The 22,622-nt window shown below is 46.0% G+C and overlaps 1 protein-coding gene across 3 annotated transcripts; it reads right to left on the reverse strand.

Moving 5' to 3' along the window:
• Positions 1-171: 171 nt before the first annotated feature.
• Positions 172-22,197, reverse strand: CENPM (centromere protein M). 3 transcript variants are annotated; one of them, XM_084617275.1, is made up of 6 exons: positions 21,968-22,197; positions 21,096-21,175; positions 17,497-17,595; positions 16,260-16,339; positions 15,656-15,747; positions 172-1,568 (listed from the first exon to the last, which is right to left on the reverse strand). In XM_084617275.1, the coding sequence occupies exons 1-6, from the start codon at positions 22,022-22,024 to the stop codon at positions 1,539-1,541; spliced, it is 438 nt and encodes a 145-aa protein (XP_084473401.1). In that variant the 5' UTR covers positions 22,025-22,197; the 3' UTR covers positions 172-1,538. The 3 variants fall into 3 exon arrangements, with proteins under 3 accessions (XP_084473401.1, XP_084473400.1, XP_084473399.1); XM_084617274.1 differs by lacking the exon at positions 172-1,568 and adding an exon at positions 12,654-14,303 and having other exon boundaries at positions 22,016-22,192; XM_084617273.1 differs by lacking the exon at positions 172-1,568 and adding an exon at positions 12,655-14,303 and having other exon boundaries at positions 21,968-22,186.
• Between the last annotated feature and the right edge of the window lie 425 nt (positions 22,198-22,622).

Below are 22,622 nucleotides of genomic sequence, written 5' to 3' on the forward strand. Positions count from 1 at the left end.
CTACATGACAGGCAAATATCGATAATAACTCACATGAATAATTAAATAGCAGACGACTCATTGGCTAAGGAAATTCGCATTTCTCATCTTGTTTGTGAAGAGATGGAAGCCCCAGGAGCTTAGGAATCTAGTTAACCCAATAGTTTTTATTAAAGAAATAAAACAGGAAAAGTATAAAAACAGCAATTAAAAGTACGGCTTAGTTCTGGAGCTGGGAAAATCCCTCAAAATAACTTCCACTAACATTCACTTGAATGCATCAAAAATTGAATCTGCATCAGCTGAGTTTGCACCCCATTATGTCTGGTCCCCACAAATATCTTAGCAAAGGACTTTACCGGTGGAAATAATCACAGAAAGAGGGAATTAAGGACCTGCTCCTGCAAACATTTACACATACAAATAATTTGACTCACACAAGTAGTTCCAGTTATACCAATGGGTGGGTAAAGTGACTTATCTGCACTTTTACAGGATTGGGCCTCTATATGTCAGAGAATATCCATTAAAAGTTAATGCTGAGTTTATCTACATGACTATTTGCACAGGAAACCTGATTCTATGGGCTTGTCTAGATTAGAAAAGTTGCACTGGTGTAACTAAATTGATTTCAAAGTGACTGAGGTTAAGTGGGGCAAGTTCCTAATGTAGATGCAGTTAAACTGGATTAAACTTCACTTAAAACTATTATTTCACCACTTTACCCTCACTTAAGTGCACTGATAGTAGGGTTCAAACCCCCGCTTAAAGCATAGATTTAAGTGAGGCTTAAATCCATTTGGGTGCATTGGAATGAGATCACTTTTAAAACAATTTAGTTACATCTATGCAACTTTTGTAATGAGCGCCAGGCCTTAGAGTTACGCTCATCAATAGTCTGACTCAAAGGCTGTGGTAATCAATAGGAGTCTTTCCATTGACTCAATGGGCTTTGGAGAAGGCCCCAAATCAGGGAACAGAAACAATTCTACGTCACGTAGGAGTCAAATCAAAACTAACCAACCCCGTTTGAATTTTGCATATTAATCACTTGTAACAAACTGTTCCCGGAAGAGCTGCAGACCAAAGATTATTCACAGGAATGCTTTGGTGAATATTGTTGAATAATGAGTATGTCAGAGAGAACAGTAAGGTGCTTGCGGACAATTTCCAAACAGAAGAAGAGGCTACATTGGCCAAATAAATTATTGGCTGCAGCTATTCACTCAGCTCTGTGCAGTCCATCTCCCCCCCATCCCCGTCCATTAGCATATCTGCAGCACCAGCATAGTCTGGCCACCATTCAGCACACGCTTCTCAGTCCCATTGGAGACTTGGGGACTACTCACAGGCTTAAAGTTAGCCACCCTGCTGACCTGGGGCCTGCGTTGGTGATAGAATGACAAATCAGTGCTTCCGTGACAGCTGTAAAGTTAGAGTGGCAACTAAATAGGAATAACGGTAAGATGACCCTGCGAATGCTGGCATACTAAATGTCTTCCAAAATCAGCTGGCAATGCGTCGCTGCAGTTGTTATGTTAACTGATTCACTCTCTTCGTTAGCGTGGCACATCATGGTATGCTGCAATCTGATAGCAAATCAGGAATGGACAGTTATGACAAACACACAAGAACATCCCCCTCCCTATACACTGGGAAGACCTAGCTGGGCAAACGCTCATAGTATTTTATCTCCCACCGACACAGACCCGGAGGGGTCTGACCTTTTTATTTCCTACCATTTGGCAACACCCATCGAGCTTGTTATGCCAATAAAATATTTTGAATTTGAATTCGACTACAGGCTGCCAGGGATCAGATTACAGCCCAAGTCAGCCCCAGGAGCTTCAGCAGGGACTGTCATATTTCAAAGGGGACATATGTGCGTGTTTGTGTATCAGTTCACTTACACACCCGTTTTTGTTGATTGATAAGTAAATAAATGAACATCCTCAAATCTGAGTGATCACCTCTAGTATTGGCTGAAATTGTCACTACAGTTGTCTCTCTGTGGGCAAGGAACTAGTCGCTGCATTTTGGAAGACTTCAGCTGAAAGTTTAACCTTTCCCTCTTCTTTTGATGGGGTACAGTGAGACCGGGAACACTGGGTTCAATTTGATTTAGTTGTTTGTATCATCTCTTTGCTTAATGATACAGACAAAGGCTTCTTTGGCTCCTAGTGGCATAGGATGCCCTGGATCATGAATAGACAGAAATCCAGCAAACTCTTGGGTGTACACATGGTCTCATCTTGGCCCCTGAGGCCAGGTCAAGCTTAGACTTGGGCCAAGCTTAGCTAGGGTCTGCCCTTGTAAAGTGCTAAGCACTCTCAACTGTTATTAACTTTGGTGGGGTTACACGGTAGGAGCAGACTTTGTAACATTCCATTAAAATGAATTATCTGAAACATTTGGGGGCCAGATTTTGATTACAATCACACTGGTGTGAATCTGGAATAATTACATTGGCTTCACTAGAGTCACTTAGGATCTACACTGGGTATAACTGAGATCTGAAGCTGGCCCTATGTTTGGCCATGATTTCAAATGTCTGTCTGTTCTCTTTTGTCCAGCATCATGGTACATGGCCTTAGTGGTTAACATGGAGAGCTTATTCAGTTGTCAGGAAAGCAATAAGGTAGAGAAATTAGGTGGGGAAAAGAGAGATGGAGGAGTGTGCGACAATGAGGAGAAAGAGAAGAGAGTTAGGGAGATGGAAAGGGGATGATGTGCAGGAGGTCCTGCAGGTGGCCATGAACCATACAAATTCCTCCTTCCCACAAGGAATTTTCTGCCCTACTGGGTGAACTCCATTTAATTACCCAAAGATGCTTTCAAAAAGATACCCCCTTCCTACAGCACACAAGGGCCAGATCCTCAGCAAGCGTCAATCGGCATCGCTCCTTCGATTTCTGAGCCTTAGGGATCGTAATGGCTCAAGGCAGAACAAGGATTTAGCAAGGAAAAAGAAGGGATGCCAAGAGAAAGTACACTCTTTTGATGCTGTATCTGGGCGTGCCTCTCTGTCAGGAAGGTAGGCGCAAGAAGGTCTTACCTCCCTAATCCCACCTTCCTTTCCATACAGAGCAGGGAGGACAGTCCCTCTTTGAAGTCTAGAACTGAGGAAGTCCTTGGTTCTTTCCAGCAGCTCAAGAGAATATCAGTTTTCATATGGAATGTTGGCTATTAAAACAAAAGCCCAAATTCTGCTTTCAGATAAAGTCAAGGAGGTTGACAGGTGTGAGAGTAGAATTTAGCCTGAAATTTTTAACATACAGCAATATGTGGTTGTCATCATTTAGCCCAATGCATTGCCTAGCTGCAGGAGTGGTGGGTAGGTCAGAGATGCTGTGAGGAGGGTGCAAACATCTGGCCACTTTCCAGCACATCTTTCGGTTTGGCCCCTTCCCCACTCCTCTCATTCCCCTGATGGTTTGGATGGGGATTGTTCCCCACTGCATATACTCTGTGCTGGTTTGCATGGTTGTCTAACACCTTCTTACCTCCTCTCAGGGGTTCTGTAAGGGGCACATCCCCCTACCCTGGTTTGGGACAGACAGTCACAAGGACACAGACAGGACCAGATAAGCATGATTCTCAGGCCTCTGGAAAGAATTTGAGGCACCTTTCTGAGGGTGACTGATTAATTGCTCATTTAGTCTAATAATACTATAAAGCAGAAATTTCCCTACTCCTCCCCCTCCCCCCGAAGCTCTCCCATCCTCCCTCCCGCCCCTCCCCAATGGCCAGCTAGTCGCAGTGTTGCTAATTTAGTCATTTTCCAACTAGATCTAGTTGTCTGGAAAATGTTCTAGTTGGAGAAAACTGTCATTTAGTTGTCAGTTGGAAATCTGAATTGAAATTGAAACATTAATACACTCTTTAAAAGCATATATATGATAAAATACTTGTAAAAAAGCAAAACAGGTTTGAAAAGTGTGAACAAAGACTAACTTCCTCACACAGCTGTGCTTGCTATGACAATGTCGACACATTCGTTTCGGCCATGTTGGCTGACCTAATAATTTCAAATGATTTATAAACACCAATAAATCATAGAAATTGAAATGCTTGATGTTTATTGGTGTTTTATGATGTTTGAAATGTGGAGCAGAGAGTTAGCGCCAAATCGCCCTGCCAACGAAAACATACAGCCCATCTTTGCCCTCACGGTCTCACCCCTCAGCCTTTACCCCCCTGTAAATACGAACAAATGTCAATTTTTGGGAAAACACTGCTTTACGGCACCATCTAATTAGGATGGTTTTAACCCCTTGCTCTCTTGTAGCAGGGCAATTCAGCGCCCCTCCCCCTTGCTCTCTCTGCATCATTTCCTTTGTGAATCAGGCTCGGGTTTCCTCCACTTTTTTGCATTTCTCCTATTTTGATTATTTGGCAATTCCACTTCAATCAATATTCGCTCAATTTAAGACTAATTAGTATTAAAATCAGCCTTAATTGTTACTCACATCCTCATGGTAATATAACACTGGCCACATTTCAACTCTCTCATTGGGTGCAATGAACACTACAGCTGGCTTAAATGACTTCCTCCTTACCTGATTGAATCAGCAGCCACTCAAAAGAAATCCATACAGATTTCAGATGAGGGAATAACAGTTATGCACTGAATGTCTTAACGAGCAAGGGGGATTCAGCAGAGAACAGATGGTAAATGTACCAGTTGTATCGTAGCACCATCACTGTGTATCAGCCCCACATAGTGGATGGATAAAGCCTGGCAAATACCAGGTCCCTGCCCCAATGCATGTATAGCATGAAAGCATGCGCAGGTTGAGTACAGTACAATTCAATACAAAACACAGACAGGAGGCCCAATTACAGATTCAAGGATTTCAAGGCCAGGAGGGACCATGATCTTCATCTAGTCTGGCCGTTCTTAAACTGTAGGTCAGGACCCCAAACTGTAAGTCTCAATCCCATTTTAATGGGGTTGCCAGGGCTGGCTTAGATTTGCTGGGGCCCGGAGCTGAAGCCAAAGCCCAAGCCCCATCACCCGAAGCTGAAGCCTGAGAGCTTCAGCCCTGGGCGGCAGGGCTCACGTTACATGCTCTCTACCTGGGACTGAAGCCCTTGGGCTTCAACTTTGGCCCCCCTGCCCAGGGTGGTGGGGCTTGGGCTTTGGCAGGGCTTAGGCGGGCTCAGGCTTCAGTCTCCCCTCCTGGGGGCAGGTAGTAATTGTTGTTGTTAGAAGGGGGTTGTGATGCAATGAAGTTTGAGAACCCCTGTTGGAGTCTGACCTCCTGCATAACACAGGCCAGAGGATTTCATCCTGTGATTCCTGCAGTGGAGGGAATTATTCTTCCCGGCTATGTAGGTGAATATTATCAAGCCCTGTAACTTGTGGCTGAACCAGATCATTATGCAGCAGCTGCACACAAACGACTCCTGTTAACTCTCCTCGGAGCAGCTCATGTGAAGTGGCTTCGTGATCAGACCCAGAACAGTTCAGAGTGTTTGTTTCAGGTCCCTCAAAGTCATGCCACTCCACTGGAACATCCACCCCATGTAGCTTGCGGTGACCGCACAAGCCACACTGAAGTCTCCCTGGAGTAAAGAATGGGCCTGTGGGGAGGAAAATGGGTGGGAGGATGAATTTGCCTTGTGGAGCCTAAAAAGGGCAGGGAAGGGCAAAAACCAGCACATTCCAGAAACTATTGGATATGTAAGTATTCCCTCTGTGCCCCGTCACTGCCCTGCCCCATCCTACTCCCCTCCCCCAGCCCCACGCATACACCGCAGTCTTGTTTGCTCTCAGCACAGCAACAAGTTGATGAAGGGGCACTGCTGAGAAAGGGGCCCTGGTACTGCTGAGAACTGGTGGGTGGAGAGACTGGTTAGAGAGAAGAATGTTTAAGATGGCTGCACCAGGTATAACTAGGGAACAACTGGATGAAAATGAGCAAAGGGTAAATATGGCATAAAAATACCCTGCATGATGAGAAAGAACGGGCCGTGGAACCGTCTCCTAAGGTAACCCGGCTTCTGCCAACTGCTAGAATGGTTTAAAACTAGATTGGACAAAGCCCTGGAGAGCAGAGTGTAGAGAACAACTGCATCAGCCCGAGGTATGCCTGCACGGTGAACAAGATGGGACACACTGCACTGTACCAGTCTTTTATCTCTCTCATTCTTTTGATTCTATGCCACACTGCATAACAACGCATGATAATTAGTCACCTCTCTCCCAGGGGTGTTGTGAAAATTAATTAGTTGCTGTCTGCACAGTGCTTTGAAGATGAGAAGTGCTATCTGCTGTAAGAGCTATGGGCTGAGTTGAACACTGTTCTGGTTTGGGCTTTGCCTGCCAACTTTTGACAGCTATAAATAAGGAGATTGGAGGAGAAAAATAAATACAGACGTTTTAACTCACTTGAAACACACCGGAGCAGGGGAGCTTCTAGGGAGGGGCAGAGTGGAGAAATGATCAATGTTGACAGAAAAAAATAGGGACAGTGCCTCCAGTTTGTGTATTTTAAATGTTCATGATTGTCCATTTGCATCGCTGTTTTTGCAGGAAAGGTGCATGCAGAGACACTGGTGCTTTATAGATCAAGGAGATCGGAGATGGGTGAGCACCAGGTACCTGGATCCAGGTTTACGACTTCCCACTTGCACCTCTCTCTATATAAATGGACCAAACCCAAACAGCCCAACTGTGAAGGAAGTTTGGCTTTAGAACTGGATTCCAGCCCTGCCTGTTGCAGCCCACTCACTACAAAGACAGGACGTTTGGGTTCAGAGGTGGGGGGGGTGATGCCCATCTCTGTGTAACACTGCCCCGGCGATAAAAATATGCAGAGCACAGACAGCCCTGCTGCCATGGTGTGATAGGAAAGGAGATGGACTTTAAGAGCAGAGTTTGCTTTGGTCATCATCTCTGTGTTTGTCCTCTCACTACCTTCCCTTCAGCTCCTCTTCCTGTGCTGTCGGGAGCCCCCCCCCAAGAGCTCTTTCAGCAGGGGAACACAGCTGCACCTGTGTGCAGGGGGAACAGCAGCCTGTGGGTATGTAAAATAAGGTCTCTCTCTCTTTCACACACTGCTGCCTTCGCTGAGCCGTGAAAGGATGTGTGAAGGACACAAGGGGAGGGCAGTGGCTTTCACAGCTGTCAATTACTATCATACCATTACAATGAGTGATGTTCTGTACAGGAAGGAGCCCCTTCTTTAAGCCCTCCAGTTACACAGAACTGAAGAACAGAACAGTACCTACAGCTCCTCCTTCCTCCAGAAGGACTCCAGTGGATTTTAGGGACTCTAATAGGGGAGGTAATAGGGCGTAGTAGCTGGTACTGCACTAGGAGTCAGTAAGTCTGTGTTCTATTCCCACTGGTACGGGAACACTTTTAATAGTGGGGGTGCTGAAAGCCAGCCCCCTTACCCCTGACCCCACATGTGGGGCTGGGAGTGAAGCCTCACATAAACTCATTTTTTTGTTGACAGATCCCTTTTCAAATGCAATGTTAATCACAGAACCCCCCCCCACACCCCCCCTGGAGAAATGGATGAACAAAAGTATGTGTGTACGTCATATAAACATGCCCGGGAGGAGCGGGATGCACAGAGCCTGCAGATCACAGGAGGCTGCCCAGCCCCCACTCAGCACTCGACAGCGTGGAGCCAGGACATGGCTGCCCAGCAGGGCAGGGAGGTGCTGTGGTAGCCGAGTCCCAAGAGGAACACATGAGCACCCGGAGGAACATGGGGACCAGTTTGGAGCAGAGGGACCTTCTGCGCCTGCCTGGCTCCATGATGGGGCTCCCTCTACTGCTGGGGGCTGCTTCTTTCCAGAGCTGTGAGTGCAGTGGGACTCACTGGGCTGGGAGCTCCCCAGTTGGGGGCTAGGGAGGGTGCAGGAGACTGTGCCCCAGGAGGCAGTGACATGTGGTCCAAGAACTTACCGACTCTCCCCTTCCCTGAAGCCTCTGTGGCCTGGACCCAGCGCCAACCTGACGGCCCAGGCAGGGGCATCGCTCGCAGCTACCAGGGCTCGGAGTCTGCCCGGGGGGCCAAGGGGTCCAGAGGTTTCAATGCAGACGTGCGGTGACATTTTGTAGAAATACATTTTGGTAATATTTCACAGTGCAGCGCAGTCTCTGCTGCTTGCAAACCTGCCTTCTTGTTAGCAACTGCTGGATAATAGAAACTATTGGTTCGTAACTGAGGGGTTGCTAATAAGCAAAATCTGCTGCATGCACTAACTAGCTGGGCCTGCAGTGTCTGTACTCTACATGCTACCATAAGCATAGATGTACTCTCAGGAAGAGGTTTCAATTTCATTGCATCAGTAAATCCCGACAAAAAGAGTTTTCTCCAAATTTTTCCAGCCAATTCTGCTTTGCACTTCTAGCCCACTCTTCATGTTAGGGGCTCAAAGCCCTCTACAGATGTTCATTCATCCTCTTAACACTCTGGTAATTCACAAACACGTGACCCCTGTTTTACAGATGGGGAAAATGAGGCATGGAGAGTTTAAGAGACATGCCCTAGGCCACGCAGGAAGTCAACAGCCAAGTCAGAAAAAGACCCCAGCCCTCCCACTTCCAGTGTCGTGCTACACTAGCCATTGCTTTCTCTTGCATAGGACTCATCCTCCCACCAACGGACAGCTAGGTGCAGGCTGTAAAGTGGCAGCTGTTCAACAGCTTAGGCTAGGAAGTGAATAGTGCACGCAGTGGAAACTGCGGGGGGAATTAGCCAACAGACCGTAAACAGCACAGCTGGAATTTGGCTGGGACTAAGCCCCCTTTTTGTACAAAATCAAAATTGAATAGAGAAACCAGACAAAAGGAAAACAAGCATTTTCCTTTTTTCTAATCAGCACTGGGACCTTTGTTTTGTGTGTCTTCTGGCAGTGGAGACGTGCAGCCATTCAGTGCCCTCTAACACCAGACAGTACCATCGGTTCAGCACCAACTCAACAGAAAATGCACCGCCCACCATCTCACTAGCATCACCACTGATTGCAACACTCAGGAGAGCAGCGAGCAAAGCTTCACTCACAAACATCACAACAACATCCCTCAGCTCATGTAGCCCCTGCACTGATTTTACCTAGCAAGCACCCTCTAGTACACTACTTGGGGAGTTAGATTATTTGGTAACTACCCTTAGTAGGCTTCAAAAGGTAAATATTGGCAATATTCTTTAACAGGAATCTGAACTCATGCACTGTTCCCCAACCCCATACCAAATTGCAAAGGGTCCATATTTAACTCCCCACATCTGAACCCATCTCTGTGATTCTGGTTCCAGGTCAATTCCAAACCCAGGAAAGGCCTGTTTTCTGGGTCTGGTTTAGAACGGCTTATACCAGTGGCGCTCATACGGTTTTGACTGGCATAACCACCCATATAAGCACTCGTATATTGATATAACTGTGTCTACACTAGGAGGGGTTTGATGGCATAACTAAGTTGGTTTAAAAAAAAATCACACCCCAACCAACAAAGCTATACTGCAGAACTTTTGAGTGTAGATCAAGCCTTAGATGTTAGTAGATTCATCCTCACAGCATCTGAGGGAGGTAGGGGACAGAGGCACAGAGAAGTGAAGGGCAAGATGGTGGAACATTGCACAAACAATTGATTTTCACTAGATTTCTACAATTTTGGCCAAATCTCTCATGAGAGTTCAACATGGTGGAGCCTAAATGAAGTCCTAGTTCAGCCTCCAACCCTTCCGTAAGCCTCATCCAGATGTGAATGCCACCTCCATAACCCACCTCTAGTAAGCATTAAACCTGTGCTTTGAGTCTGGATCAAGATATTTTTGGCTGTCTGGCCCTGCTCCATGACAGGCCTTGCTGTCTCCCATCTAAATCAACAGCCAGCCATTCCCAGACGTCTTTACATAGTTGTGGTTGTTGCTTTAGATGAGACCCAAGAACTTCTATTTGTAAAATGTAATGGACCTGAGAGACAGTGTCACACTCTCAGGCATGCTCCAGTTATCCTGCCAGTTATCTTACAGAAAGATCAGTTGATCAGGGCCCTAGGTAAAAGGAGGACATCCTTTCTAACCCTCAGAGAAATATTTGCCACAGGAAGGGGGGAAAGAACAGTTGCTCTTGAAGGAGTAGAGATTCAACAACCTGTAAAAAGTCTCAGAGGAGAGGAGGACAAATGGGTTTCAACATTTTCTGTCTCCAAGGGCTGTGGTGAGGGAGGGCATACTGTACTAAAAACACATTGGGGTACACAGATTTGAGTCTGAGGGTAAAAAGGCAAGAATTGGTAACAGTCGTACAAGCGGGTGATAGCGAAGAGCATAGTGAGAACTTTCATCCCAGAGAAAAATTTTTGACTATCATTAAGGGTACGATTCTCTCACAGAGGTCACGGATTCTGTGATCTCCATGACTTCTGCAGCAGCCACAGCAGGGGTCCCCTAGGGGCCAGAGAAGTGACCCCAATGGCCCCACCCAGCAACACTCCCACTTAGTCCCCGCCCTGGGTATTTTTAGTAAAAGGCAGGAACAGGTCCTGGGGAATAAACAAAAATTCACAGAAGTCCATGACCTGTCCCTGACTTTTACTAAAAATACCAGTGACAGAATCTTAACCTTAACTATCATAAAACACTTTAATAGTTTAAAAGATCTCACTGGGAGGAAGAGAATTCCCAGGAAAGTAAGGATATTACATAAGTGATAAGTGCAAAGTCATGCTTGTTGGGAAAAATAATCCCAACTATACATACAACATGATGGGGTCTAAATAAGATGCCAGCAATCAAGGAAGATCTTGTAGTCATCATGGATAGTTCTCTGAAAACATTTACTCAATACACAGCACTCAAAAAAAGTTAAAGTTAGGAACCATTAGGAAAGGGATAGATAAGACAGAAAATATCATAATGCCACTATATAAATTCATGGTATGCCCACACTTTGAATAGCAGTTCTGGTCACCTCATCACAAAACAGGGTATTTTGGAATTGGAAAAGGTACAGAAAGGGGCAACAAAAAACTATTAGGGGATGGAACAGGTTAAAGACTGGGACTGCTCATCTTTTAAAAAAAATAGATGACTAAGGGGGAATAGGATAGAAATCTAAAAAATCATGTTTGGTGTGGAAAAAGTGTTATTTATCCCTTCACATAACACAAGAACCAGGGGTCACCCAATGAAATTCATAGGCAGTAGCTTTAAAACAAATAAAAGGAAGTACTTCACACAATGCAGAGTCAACCTGTGGAACTCCCTGTCATGGGATGTAATGAAGGCCAAAAGTATAACTGGGTTCAGAAAAGAATTAGGTAAGTTCATGGAAGATATGTCCATCAATAGCTCTCAGCCAGGATGGTCAGGACACAACCTCGTGCTTCAGGTGTCCCTAAGCCAGTGGTCTCCAAACTGGGGTGCGCAAGATGATCCCAGGGGGTGCGCGGCAGCAGGAGTGCCAGCGGACAGCACTCCGCCATGTTTTTTTCTTTGAACGTGCAGAGCTGCCTCCACAGCTGGTGTTCCCCTCCGGTGGCCCGCCTGCGGCGGGTCTTCTGGTCCTGTTCCGTTGGTGGCCCGCCTGCGGCGGATCTTCTGCTTTTCATCCTGGGGGTGCACAAGCCAAACAGTTTGGAGACCACTGCCCTAAGAGTCCAACTTCCAAAAGTGGAGATTGGACAACAGGGGCTGAATCACTTGAAATTGCCCTGTTCTATTCATTCCTTCTGAAGCATTGGGCACTGGCTGCTGTCAGACAGGATACTGAGGTAGCTTGACCACTGGTCTGACTCAGTACAGCCAGTCTTATGTTCCTAAACGACTCATCTGGTTTCTACTGTCTGAGTCACTTAAAAGTAGACTGGACAACTGTCAGGAGAATATAGTATAAGGAACCACCCTGCATTGGCTAGTCAAGGGAACAAAAGAACCTAACTACCCACCCACAGGAGTTTGCACCTGTGCTTCAAGATCACACTGAAACTTCTGACTCCTCCAAACTGTGTGCTTGTTTATTTCACGAGACCTAAAGGGAAAGCAGGGCTGAGACAGCATACTCAAAATATACAGGAGGAAATATAACCTCATTTCCTTTTTGGCACCACAATAATGCCAATAGGGACAAGGCCTTGGCTACTGCAATCATGATCCACAAAGCTAGCTGAAAATAGTTCACTTTGATTGAGCTGTTGTGGGCTTTGAATTCTTGCTGAATGGGCATGAAAATCCACACCACGCTTTCCTCCTATGAGTTGCAGCCATTGCTTTTGGACATAGCAACACAGCTTAACATTTTAGCTCTTTTGTTCGAGCTGACTGCTATAGACAACTCCATCTCCCTCCCCACTGTCACGGTGGATGTAGATGGGATTTGTGCACCCTCTGGGTGTTCACTCAGGCTCTGCACTTCCCTAAATCCTTTCTGTGATGACTGCCAACACGCAGCGCCGCTTAATCCTTCATTGCCACTGTTACTTTTTCCTGCAAGCTAAGGGGAGAGCACAGCACTTAAGGCTGGGACTCTGAAGTCATTAGTTCAGTGTAAGTGATCACCTCCCACCCCAGTTTAACGAAGGGACTTCTTTAAAGAGGTTTTTTTTAATTACAGAAAAATAATTTCCTATTCAGTATGGAAGAGTCTAAACCAAATGTTCATGAAGGCTGTTCGGCCCAGTTTATTAGGGGGTTTATTCCAGTGAAGAGGTTTTAGCACCATCTTGTGGATTGAAGTGGTAAATTGCAACACATCTCAAGTTAATACAACAGAAGCTAAACATGCTGGTAAGTACTCCTGCACCCAGTTTACACTGTTGGTAGCATCAGTGTAGCTACAGCACTGATGAAAAATACCTACTGTTTTCCCAACGCACCCACACTGTGTATCAGTGAATGTTACCAGAGAATAGAGAAGGTCTGGACTAGTTTTTATATTACACATTTTATTAACTTAATATTCCAGCACATCGTATCAGATTCATGGTGTATTCCCAGTACAATTACTGCTATTTGTGTCTTAACAAGTATAGTCTGACTTAGGGGTTTATATGCACAGTGCAAGTTTATAGGCATATCCAATCTGTAAGAAAAACACGTTATGCAGCATATTTATAGCCAGGTTAGCCACATTAAACCTTTCCACCTGTGAAGAAAGAGCAGAGATGGCCCAAGAGCCAAGGAAGCTGGAGGAAGGCAGATTAAGGGCCTGATTTTCAGCAGCACTCAGTAATTCTGAAAGTTAGGCCCTTTGAAATCAAACTCTGTTAGAGAGGAACCATATTATGGATCTTTACTTTTAGAACTAATAATAAAACTCATTGAAAAGCGACTTCTGCACTCTTCTGTGTAATAGACACGTTCACCACTGCACTGAGCAAATCCATGCCCCATTCACACACCTGGACTATCAACACTCCCCCACCTCCTCTGATGCTCTAGTGTTCTCTCTGTCCTACGGAAACTTTTTGACTTGCAGTGGCACACCATTGAATGTGACTGTCAGACATGTTAGTCAGGTGGGGAGTTTACCTGCCAGGCAGTTTGCTGGGGCTGTATAACAAAAGATGACCATTCTTTCAAAAAGAGAAAAAGCCAAATTGCTGGGCCGTCTTCTTTAAGCACTCCCACCCCCCGCTTAGATATTTGGGGATTAGAAAGGCTGGGCCAATCTTTCTTTGCATATCCCCCAACTGCTGTATGTATGGTGGCTGCTAAACTGGCTTCCTTCCTTCAAGGGGCTTTTTGGGTAAGTGTCCTATTTCAATCTGAATATTGCAAAACTCTTCCTAATGCTTTCCTATTTTCTCCCTGGTGAAATAGTCCATTGGTACTAGGTAGAGAGCAGGCAGCAGCTTTCCATGACTGCTGTGCCTCTGAAGTACACCTACGTGCCACGCTACACATGGACCTAAGGACAGCGGCATTCTCCCACTTCCCATACAGCTTTCAGAAGGCTACAGAGCTCTTGGTCACTAACAAACTGGGCTCATTCAAACTGGGACCTAGGAGCAAAAGGAGATTCACTAGTACGGCTCCAGCGACCACCCACCAAAACAGGAACCAAGCCTTTCCTGTAAAGGTAACAAAAGCAAACAGCAGCATGAGATGAGCTGGCTTCGTTACAAATCAACAGAAAAAGCGTCCCAACAAGATTCCCATTTCAGTCTATTTCTGCAGCTTGAAACAGCATCAAAGGGTGCGGACAAGAAGAATGGCAATGGATTTACATCAAGGTTACTCATCAATGGAGCTTTTCATCAAAGAACTGAAGAAGAGGGCAGAAACCCCCGGCACGTGACCAGCGCAGATCTGCAACATCCGGAGCAGCCGCTGAGCTGTTGCAGCTCTGATTCCTTCAGACTGGAAGCAGACAGAGGGAAAAACCCAAAAGTTATTTAAAACGAAAGGGATGGAAAAGAAAAATCTAGCTGGTGCTGATGCGCAGGCACGAACCAAAGTTAAGTGGGACCCAGAGCAACCAGACATGGAGGTTCCCAAACCTACTTGTCTAGGGCCAGTGGGAAGGAGGGGGCAGTCACAAAGGTTGAAAGCCTCTTTGAAGAAGTAGTCTTCCCCCAGTCCTTCAAACAGCAACAGCTAATAAACCCCCCCAAAATACACATCAAACTGCAGGGATGAAGTATGTGCCCCTCTAGGAGTTGCTGTGCCTTCCTCTGTAGAGCTTGGGAAACAGGAAGTGTTTTGGATATGCAGGCTGGAGGGCAATTGCGTAACAGATGGGGATGGTAGCTCATGTTTCACAGCAAGGGGACAGAATGTTTCAGGGAACTGGTGTATTGGGGCTGCATGTCTCAGAGGGGAAAGTCCATGTGGCAAAGAAGCCAGCTAGTTACTATCAACCTTGTAGCTATCAAGATGTGGGCTTCTGATCACCCTGATCACTTTGCTTATCCCTTTACATAAGAATGGCCATACTGGGTCTGATCAATGGTCCATCTAGCCCTGTATCCTGTCTTCTGACAGCAGCCAATGCCAGGTACTTCACAGGGAATGAACAGAACAGCGCAATTATCAGTGACCCATCCCCTGTCGTCCACTCCCAGCTTCTGTAAGTAAAAGGCTAGAGAACTCAGACCATGGGGCTGCATCCCTGACCATCTTGGCTAATAACAATTGATGGACCTATCCTCCATGAACCTATCTAGTTTTTTTGAGCCCTGTTATAAATTTTGGCCCTGCACATCATCCCCTGGCAACGATTTCCACAGGCTGACTGTGTGGTGTGTGAATAAGTACTTCCTTTTGTTTGTTTGCTTTAAACCTGCTGCCTATTAATTTCATTGGGTGACCACCGGTTCTTGTGTTATGTGAAGGAGTAAACACCACTTCCCTATTCACTTTCCTCCAATCCTTCGTTGGTTTAGCTGGTCAACTCTATAGGGCTGGGATTGTGTTTTCCTGTGCTATTATGATCTAAATAGAGATTTAAATAAAAGCAAGAATAAGTTTCTAGAAGCGCATTGACTCCACTGTCTACATTTCGAGTGGCTGTGAGAATTTGGTCTTTGCAATCAAAATATACAAGCAGTATACACTGCTTTTAGATTTAACCACACACCTCATCATGATTTATTGCTGACATACCAGATATTGTGAGTGAGTAGGAGGATTTGCTGACCCCCATCTCCTGCACCCCACCCCCACACAGCTCACTCCCCTCCTCCCCCAGTCACAAAATTAAGCATCCTTACATCCAGCTCACAGAACAGGACAGGGCTGCAGTAGAGGTTTCCCAGTTTCCGGACAGCATTCATTTCTACGCTGCAGTGATTCATCCTACCAACTTCACCAGAGAAAACAGGAAGGCATTAGGGAGAGTTTTGCAATATTCCACAGCCCATGCCCAGTGGAGAAGAGCACTGAGGAATGTTTAGTTCTACAAATGATCCAAATCTAGCATACAGCATAGTCCTCATAATAGCAAGGCTCATTCAGGCAATAATGAGCAGGTCAAACAGAATGGCATGGAGACTACCATTAAGAAAAGTCCATGGGAAGACACTTTGCAGCTCCACACAAATCAATCTTGCAATTGATATCCATGGGGGCAAGGGCAGAAAAGAGATGTCTGATTGGAGGAACTGAAGGGAAGGACCGAGTGAGGAAAGAAACATGTTCTGAGCTGGGAAAAGAGATGAGATTCACCAACATTTAAAGAAAAGCTTCTGTGACAAGCTGTTGGCTTGTTTTGTTTAAGGTGAAGCCATTCCAGGGGTTTTATGGAGTGGAATAAGAAGTGATGAAACGCTGGAAGGAGGAGGAGAAAGAAAAAGGTGGATACTTGGCCATACATACCTCCTGTGATGAGGAAGCACACTTTCCCGAGGAAGAAGTTGGCATCTATGTGTGATAGTGAAGCTTCAACATTCCTAAGACTGATGGAAAGGGAAAGAAAAAGCACATCATATAATCCAGTTAAACCAGAGGTTAGGCTAGTGCTAGTACCAACAGCAGCATACCAGGAAGCCAGAGCAGCACAAAAGGAAAGACTTTCAAAGGCACAAATGGCAGATGGACATCCACCTCCTACTGAAAGTCAAAAGAACTTGGGTGTAGCTGCCGTTTATGTCTTTGAAAGTCTCTCCCCTTTGTGCTTAGATAGTAATGATGGGTGCGAGAGAAGCCATGAGCTAGACAGAAAGGAGAACAAAACTCAAGAGTAAGAGGATACTGTTCAAATGAATATCTTGGTGGAGATCTTTAGAGGAACCTAAGGAAGTCAGGTGCCCAGTAGGATTTGGATGTCTAACTCCTTTAGTCTTCACTGAAAATCTCAGTCCTTGCATTTTCTAGTGACTCATCTGGATGGCTGTCCAGTGTGACCTGTTACTTTTGAAGATCTGTCTGAGTCCAGAATCAAAGGTCACAGATGAAGTGGTTTTGGCAAAACCTCTTACCTTTCCCACCAATGAGGTTTTATCCTCATTATAAAAAATACAAACATGATTGGATTTCTCTTTGTATCAACACTGAGGTGCAGTGGGTACAGCTGAGCAGTGTAAGGGATAAGAGACAAAGATCAAAGATCATGTTAGTGCTGCCGACTGACAGAGCTCCAATCCCACAGAAGGACCTGGTTTAGCAATGCCATCATAAAGGGTCCCTGCACACACCATTGACTCAGGTCTGACTGTTAATTAAGATTGTTTAGGGTAGGCCAGCTATCAGAACACCGCAACACCCACCACCAACTTGTATGTTGTTTCCATTTTACAGATAGTACATTTTCAGATTTCATGCACCTGACTCTGCATAAGAAGATTATTAGCTCGATTGGGAAGAAAATCCACCCTTCTTGGTATGGCAGAGCACTGCACAATTAGCTGTGTTATAGGAAAGCCGGTTTCACATAATTTATTCATTGCCATAGGCAGGATAACTGCTGCAGGAATTATTGATCTGTTCTACTACAGCAAGTCCAGTGTTTGAAAGCCAATGTTGCAGGTGCTGAATCAGTTTACCCCAGGTTAAACTAACAACTAACTCCTTCCTCAAGTTCTCCCTCCGCTGTTCCAGCCCCTTCTGCATTTACCTGTGTTTGCTTTGCATGTTAATCATAAAGGCAATCAGGTCAATCCGGGGCCGGACATGATCTCTCTCAGCAGGTAAAGGGAGGGAGGTTGCCACGTGGCTGAAAGACAAAATAAGTCTGCAGGTTTACCCAAACTGAATGGAGTGGCAAAGCAGAATCCATTTCACCAGCCACCTACTTCGCTAGAATGGTTAGCAGGAGCAGATTTAGTCCATGCATTTCAATGGCTATAAGCAGTTGATGAGACTCTGATTAAATGGCACGCCTGGTGTCCCCCATAAGCCTATTCACAGTCAGTAACAGCCATAATTGACATTTGGTAGCATAAACTTGTTCCCTTCAAGCTGCTTAATGAGGCCCTCTTGTATGACAATAGTTTTCTCCAAGGATTTGTACTTCACTCTTCCCTATAAAAGCCCTAGCAAGGTATCAGAAGCTGTGTGCTGTTAGAGGTCCATCTTTCAGATGAGATGTAGAACAGAGGTTCCAACGCCTCGCAGTCATTAGTGACAGCAGGGTTGTTTTTTGTTTCTCCTTTTTTTAATTGTCAGAAGAAGGGTGTTAGCCCTGGTCTCCTTGATCAGCTTCAAATCTAGGAGCTGTCGTGGTCTTGTACCAGATATGGACTGGCTACAGAGTTTACTTCTGAGCCAACTACACACCAGATGTGTTCATCATCCTTTAATGCTCTGCCAGCTATGGCTTTCGTTAGTTTAAAGAAGATATTTTACACATAGCACACCTAGTAGCTGAACAGTATAATACAGTTTGTCTTTCTATTACAATAATTACATTTTAGTGGCCTAAAATTTCTCATGTAACTACAGCTGAATGCAGCACTGTACTTCCTTCGCAACACTGAATGTGTAGGATAATGTCAGTAAATAGTGCTTTGCATTCTACATCAGAGTCTACTTCAGTAGCACTTGACTACCCTGTAAAGCAGTTGTTTTCAAACTTTTGTACTGGTGACCCCTTTTACATAGAAAGCCTCTGAGTGTGACCCCTCTTTATAAATTAAAAGCACTTTTTATATATTTAACATCATTATAAATGCTGGAGGCAAAGTGGGGTTTGGGGTGGAGGCTGACAGCTCACGACCCCCGATGTAAAAAACCTTGTGACCCCTGAGAGGTCCCGACCCCCAGTTTGAGAACCCCTGCTGTAAAGTACCTTGAGGTTCTGTAAGTTAGGAGATACAGTATTTTTTTACCTATGTATCATGAAGAGAGGGTAGCATCTTCCCAGTTAAAACGCCTAACCAGCTCTCTAGGATACGTCTAATGATAGCCACCCCTGCAATGCTCAAAAAAAAAAGTGATCTTTTCGGCTTCCAACCAAGTGCGTTTTGTGTGTTGCTAAGGGAGAATCTTTTTGGCCAGATTTTGAAAAAAATTGTAAGTCATTTCTGAGATATGAGAGTTTAAAAATTAGGGGTGAAAACTATATCTGGAAAATACTTTTGTTTGTAACACCATTTTTGACAAAAATGATCTGGCCTATAAACTTCAGGTGACATTTATGGAAAAGTTCAGAAACAGATATACTGCCTTTTATGATGTTTAAGAAGCGGAGCTGCACATTTTGGAAGGTCTCCATGGCTGAATTACAATCAGAATGGTTTGGAGGTCTCCAAAACAGTTGATAATATCTGGCAAATCTTTTATCTTTTTAACACTTACAGCTTATAGGTATTTGCTAGGTGATGCATAGGTATAAAGTTAAGTAATGCAGTGGTCTTACAGGTCTTGATGCTTGTAGGCCAATAGTTAGCTAAATTATTTAGGGCATAAGGTCCAAAAAACTTTAAGCCTAAGTAGCTAATAAAGACCAACCCTAGATCGTAAGATATCACAAGACAGAATGTGGTAATGACTTAACAGCTGACCGGTAACCACAAGATGCTAGTTTATGTCAGCTTGAGATATTTTAAGCTAGAGACATCAGCAGATGTCTGACCAGAAGAATGCCATGTAACCTGGTTGTATCCTGGCCTGCATGCTTGGGGAGATGCCAGGGTGATGACCATTGATGATGGTGGTAATAGTGAGGGGAAAGAGGATATCTAAACACTTCAGGTTGGTCTGCAAGGGATGCTCCACTCATTCTGTATTATATCTACCTACCTTGCTTGGATGGACTGTTTGTGATTTTGACGACTGTGTTAATAAAATTATACAAATACACATTTTCCCTAAGTGTGAGCGCTGTCATTGCTGTGCACATTGGAGCTCCCAGCTGAACAGTAATTCTGATAATACTTGGCCTAACCTTGGGACAAGAACCTACCAAATTCCAGAGTGCTAACTGCAGAAACTAAATCAGTAATGTATTCACCTACAATCAATAGATCAGGCAACACACTTGCCAATGGATTTGAATGGTCCAAACAAGGTTATGGATTTTGGAAGTTTCTCAGGAGTTCTGGTGGACAATTACACTGCTCTAGAATCACTAGTGCTGCAGCAGCGAGAGAAATATACCCTCCTCCCAAAGATCCGAGTTAATGCATTTCCTCTTGTGGATATAATTGCCAAAGTCATTACATTAGCAACGAAGAGAATTCCCAGACAGAAGTTATCACATAAGCTGGAGTTAAAATTTCAAATGCAAATCAATAACAGGAGGAGGAATAACATATGCATAAAAGGGTGGGTGTAGGACAAGAATCACAGCTAGTGGACATTTTACAAGGAAACCTGAAATCTAATCAGTTTAAAATAGTGTCAGGCACTACACCTGCCTGATTCCCCCTACTGATTTCAGAGTTTCCATTTTTGGATAGAAGACCCATACACAGACAAAAATTCTATTTAGATGCTTATACTGCACCGAGCACTGATCTCCAAGCACCTGGGCTACATATGGGCTATCAGGGAGGGCAGACAGACTCGTGCTAGCATACTAAAAACAGCAGTATGGCTGTCATGGCACAGGTTGTGGCTTGGGCTAGGCACCCAAGCTCAGACCCAGCTGACTGTTGCCACACTGCTATTTTTAGCGTGTTAGCTTGAGCAGAGATAGTGCAAGTCTGTCTGCTCACACCAGGAGGCATTCTCCCAGCTGCAGGGTAGACAGTTCCACAGAGAGCTAAGTAATGCACAGTAAACAAATGAAAACAAGTACTCTCCCCCTTTAATCAGGTGTGGACTGCTATTTCCTGAAGAAAATGCAACTTGTCTCTTGTACATACACCTAAATCGTACTGAGAAATTGTAACTTGCAGTTGCACAACTACATCTATGCAACATTATGCTCTGGGGGTTCAGAAAAGCAAATTCTATCCTTGAAGTGAATGCCCTTGGAGTCCACTTGATTCATTGCTACCACCATGGAGATTGCACCTGTGAGTGAGTTTCCGGTCTCCATTTGACAAGTGTAGGTGCAGCCCTACCAAATCACTATCCATTTCCTGCAGCACCTCAGTTTTAACTTAATCTGCCATACCCAATACTACTGCCACAAGCCTATCTGACCAGATCTGAACTTGAGGCAGAGTCTACAAGAAGAAAAAAAAGAAGACACAAATAAAGCTTGGCAAAGAATAATTTCAGAATTGAATTGGGAAGATTTTTGTTCCACCCTTTCCCGTCACTTACATATTTATCTTGAAGTTTTTTTTCTCCTTAAGAATTGCCTCTGCTAGCTGCTGCTGCCGCCTTTCATCCGTGCCCACCAACTGCTCAGGAAGGGAAAATTACTTGTAAGAGATGCAACCAGAAGATGGAGGTAAGTCACTAAGTGACTAAGGCTAATGCCCTTCAACTTGAGACGTCCCAGGGCACATTATGAACTACAAGGCTCGCAGAAGACAGTTCACACACAGGCAGCCACCCGTGAGGCAGGATAGGGCAGCCGGTTAACAGCACACAGAACATCTGGGGAGAGAGGTTTCAGCCACCTGGCCCTGGCCCTACCCTTTGGGCCTGTGCCCATCAGACCCCAGGCACACGTATCCAGTTGTGCAGGACTCTCAGGCCCCTGGCACTAGGGGAACACCTAGCACGGGTTAAGGAGAACAGAGGCGACCAGGGGGTCAGTGTTGTAGCCCAGCAGAGGAGGTATCCTCAGCAGTGCCGCATCCCCCACGGTCAGGCTGGGGCTCGGGTACCATCCACAGGCCACACATGGCCCAGGCATCCAGTGACCCTCCCCAGCAGCCCCTGCTCCAAGCGCGTTCCCCGTCCAGGTACTGACCAGACACGATCCTGCAGAGCCAGAGGGGAGGGCACGAGACCTGCCCAGAGGCGCTCTGAGGGGCGGGACAAACAAGGCTCCCCGCCTATCAGCACAGCCCCTGGGCAGGCGGGGCGACTTGTTTGCATATTAAAATCAGAGCACCAATCAGGACGTAGGGCATGGCCAAAGCCGCCGAAACAGGCGGTTATCTGGAGGGATGCGGCGGTAACGGCGGCGGCTGGTCCTGGGCGCCGCGGGAAGGGGACGGGGCGCGGATTCTTTATGGACCTACCAAGATAACGGCCGAGTTGAGCGTCGGGAGTTTATCGAAAGGCCTCACCAGAGACATCACCGCAGAGTGCCGCGCAGGCTCTGCCGCGCCAGGATTTCAAACCGCCGCCATGTTCTGCGTCATCACCCGTCGGACCGCCCAACGCACGTAGCGTACGCGGACCGAGATCACTGCGCATGTGCGCCTATGCGGGCGGGAGGGAAAAATAGTGTGAGGTTGACCGGCGCGCGTGCGCGGCTGTGTGTGTGTGTGTGTGTGTGCGCGCGCGCATGCGCTCAAGAATCACGTCGCATGCTATGCGCGCGCACTTCCTGCGTGCGGCGTGAGGGCCCGCGCGCTCCTTGTGTGCGCAGTTCGCTTTCGTTACCCTACTTCGGTCTCCAGACGCGTGACTGTCTGGCGCGCGCGTCACTCCCCCCCCCCACCGTGCTGCGTGCGCAGCGCAGTCTCGCTGAGGGCGAGTCGGAACCGTGTTACTACGCATGCGGCTTGCGGCAAGTGTCTGAGGTGGCTGGGTTCCAGCAGCGCGTTAGGGGCTTGGGCGGTTGGCCCAACAGACCCGCTTTGGGGCGTGCAGGGCTCTTCTGGGCCGCGCCTGTCAGTTCCCTGGCCCAGGGTTTTCGGGGGGGGGGGCAATAAAAGCTGCTGGCCCCGC

Source organism: Lepidochelys olivacea (genome assembly GCF_965140295.1).
Source record: "Lepidochelys olivacea isolate rLepOli2 genome assembly, chromosome: 1".
Classification (NCBI taxonomy): domain Eukaryota; kingdom Metazoa; phylum Chordata; order Testudines; family Cheloniidae; genus Lepidochelys; species Lepidochelys olivacea.

Coding starts and splice junctions, on each gene's coding strand:
- CENPM (XM_084617273.1), bottom strand. CDS start 22,024: ATGTCTCTGGTGAGGCCTTTCGATAAACTCCCGACGCTCAACTCGGCC. Junction 15,748..16,259: donor GTGCTTCCTCATCACAGGAG/GTATGTATGGCC, acceptor TCTCTGGTGAAG/TTGGTAGGATGAATCACTGC. Junction 14,304..15,655: donor TCCTGTTCTGTGAGCTGGAT/GTAAGGATGCTT, acceptor GTCTGCTTCCAG/TCTGAAGGAATCAGAGCTGC.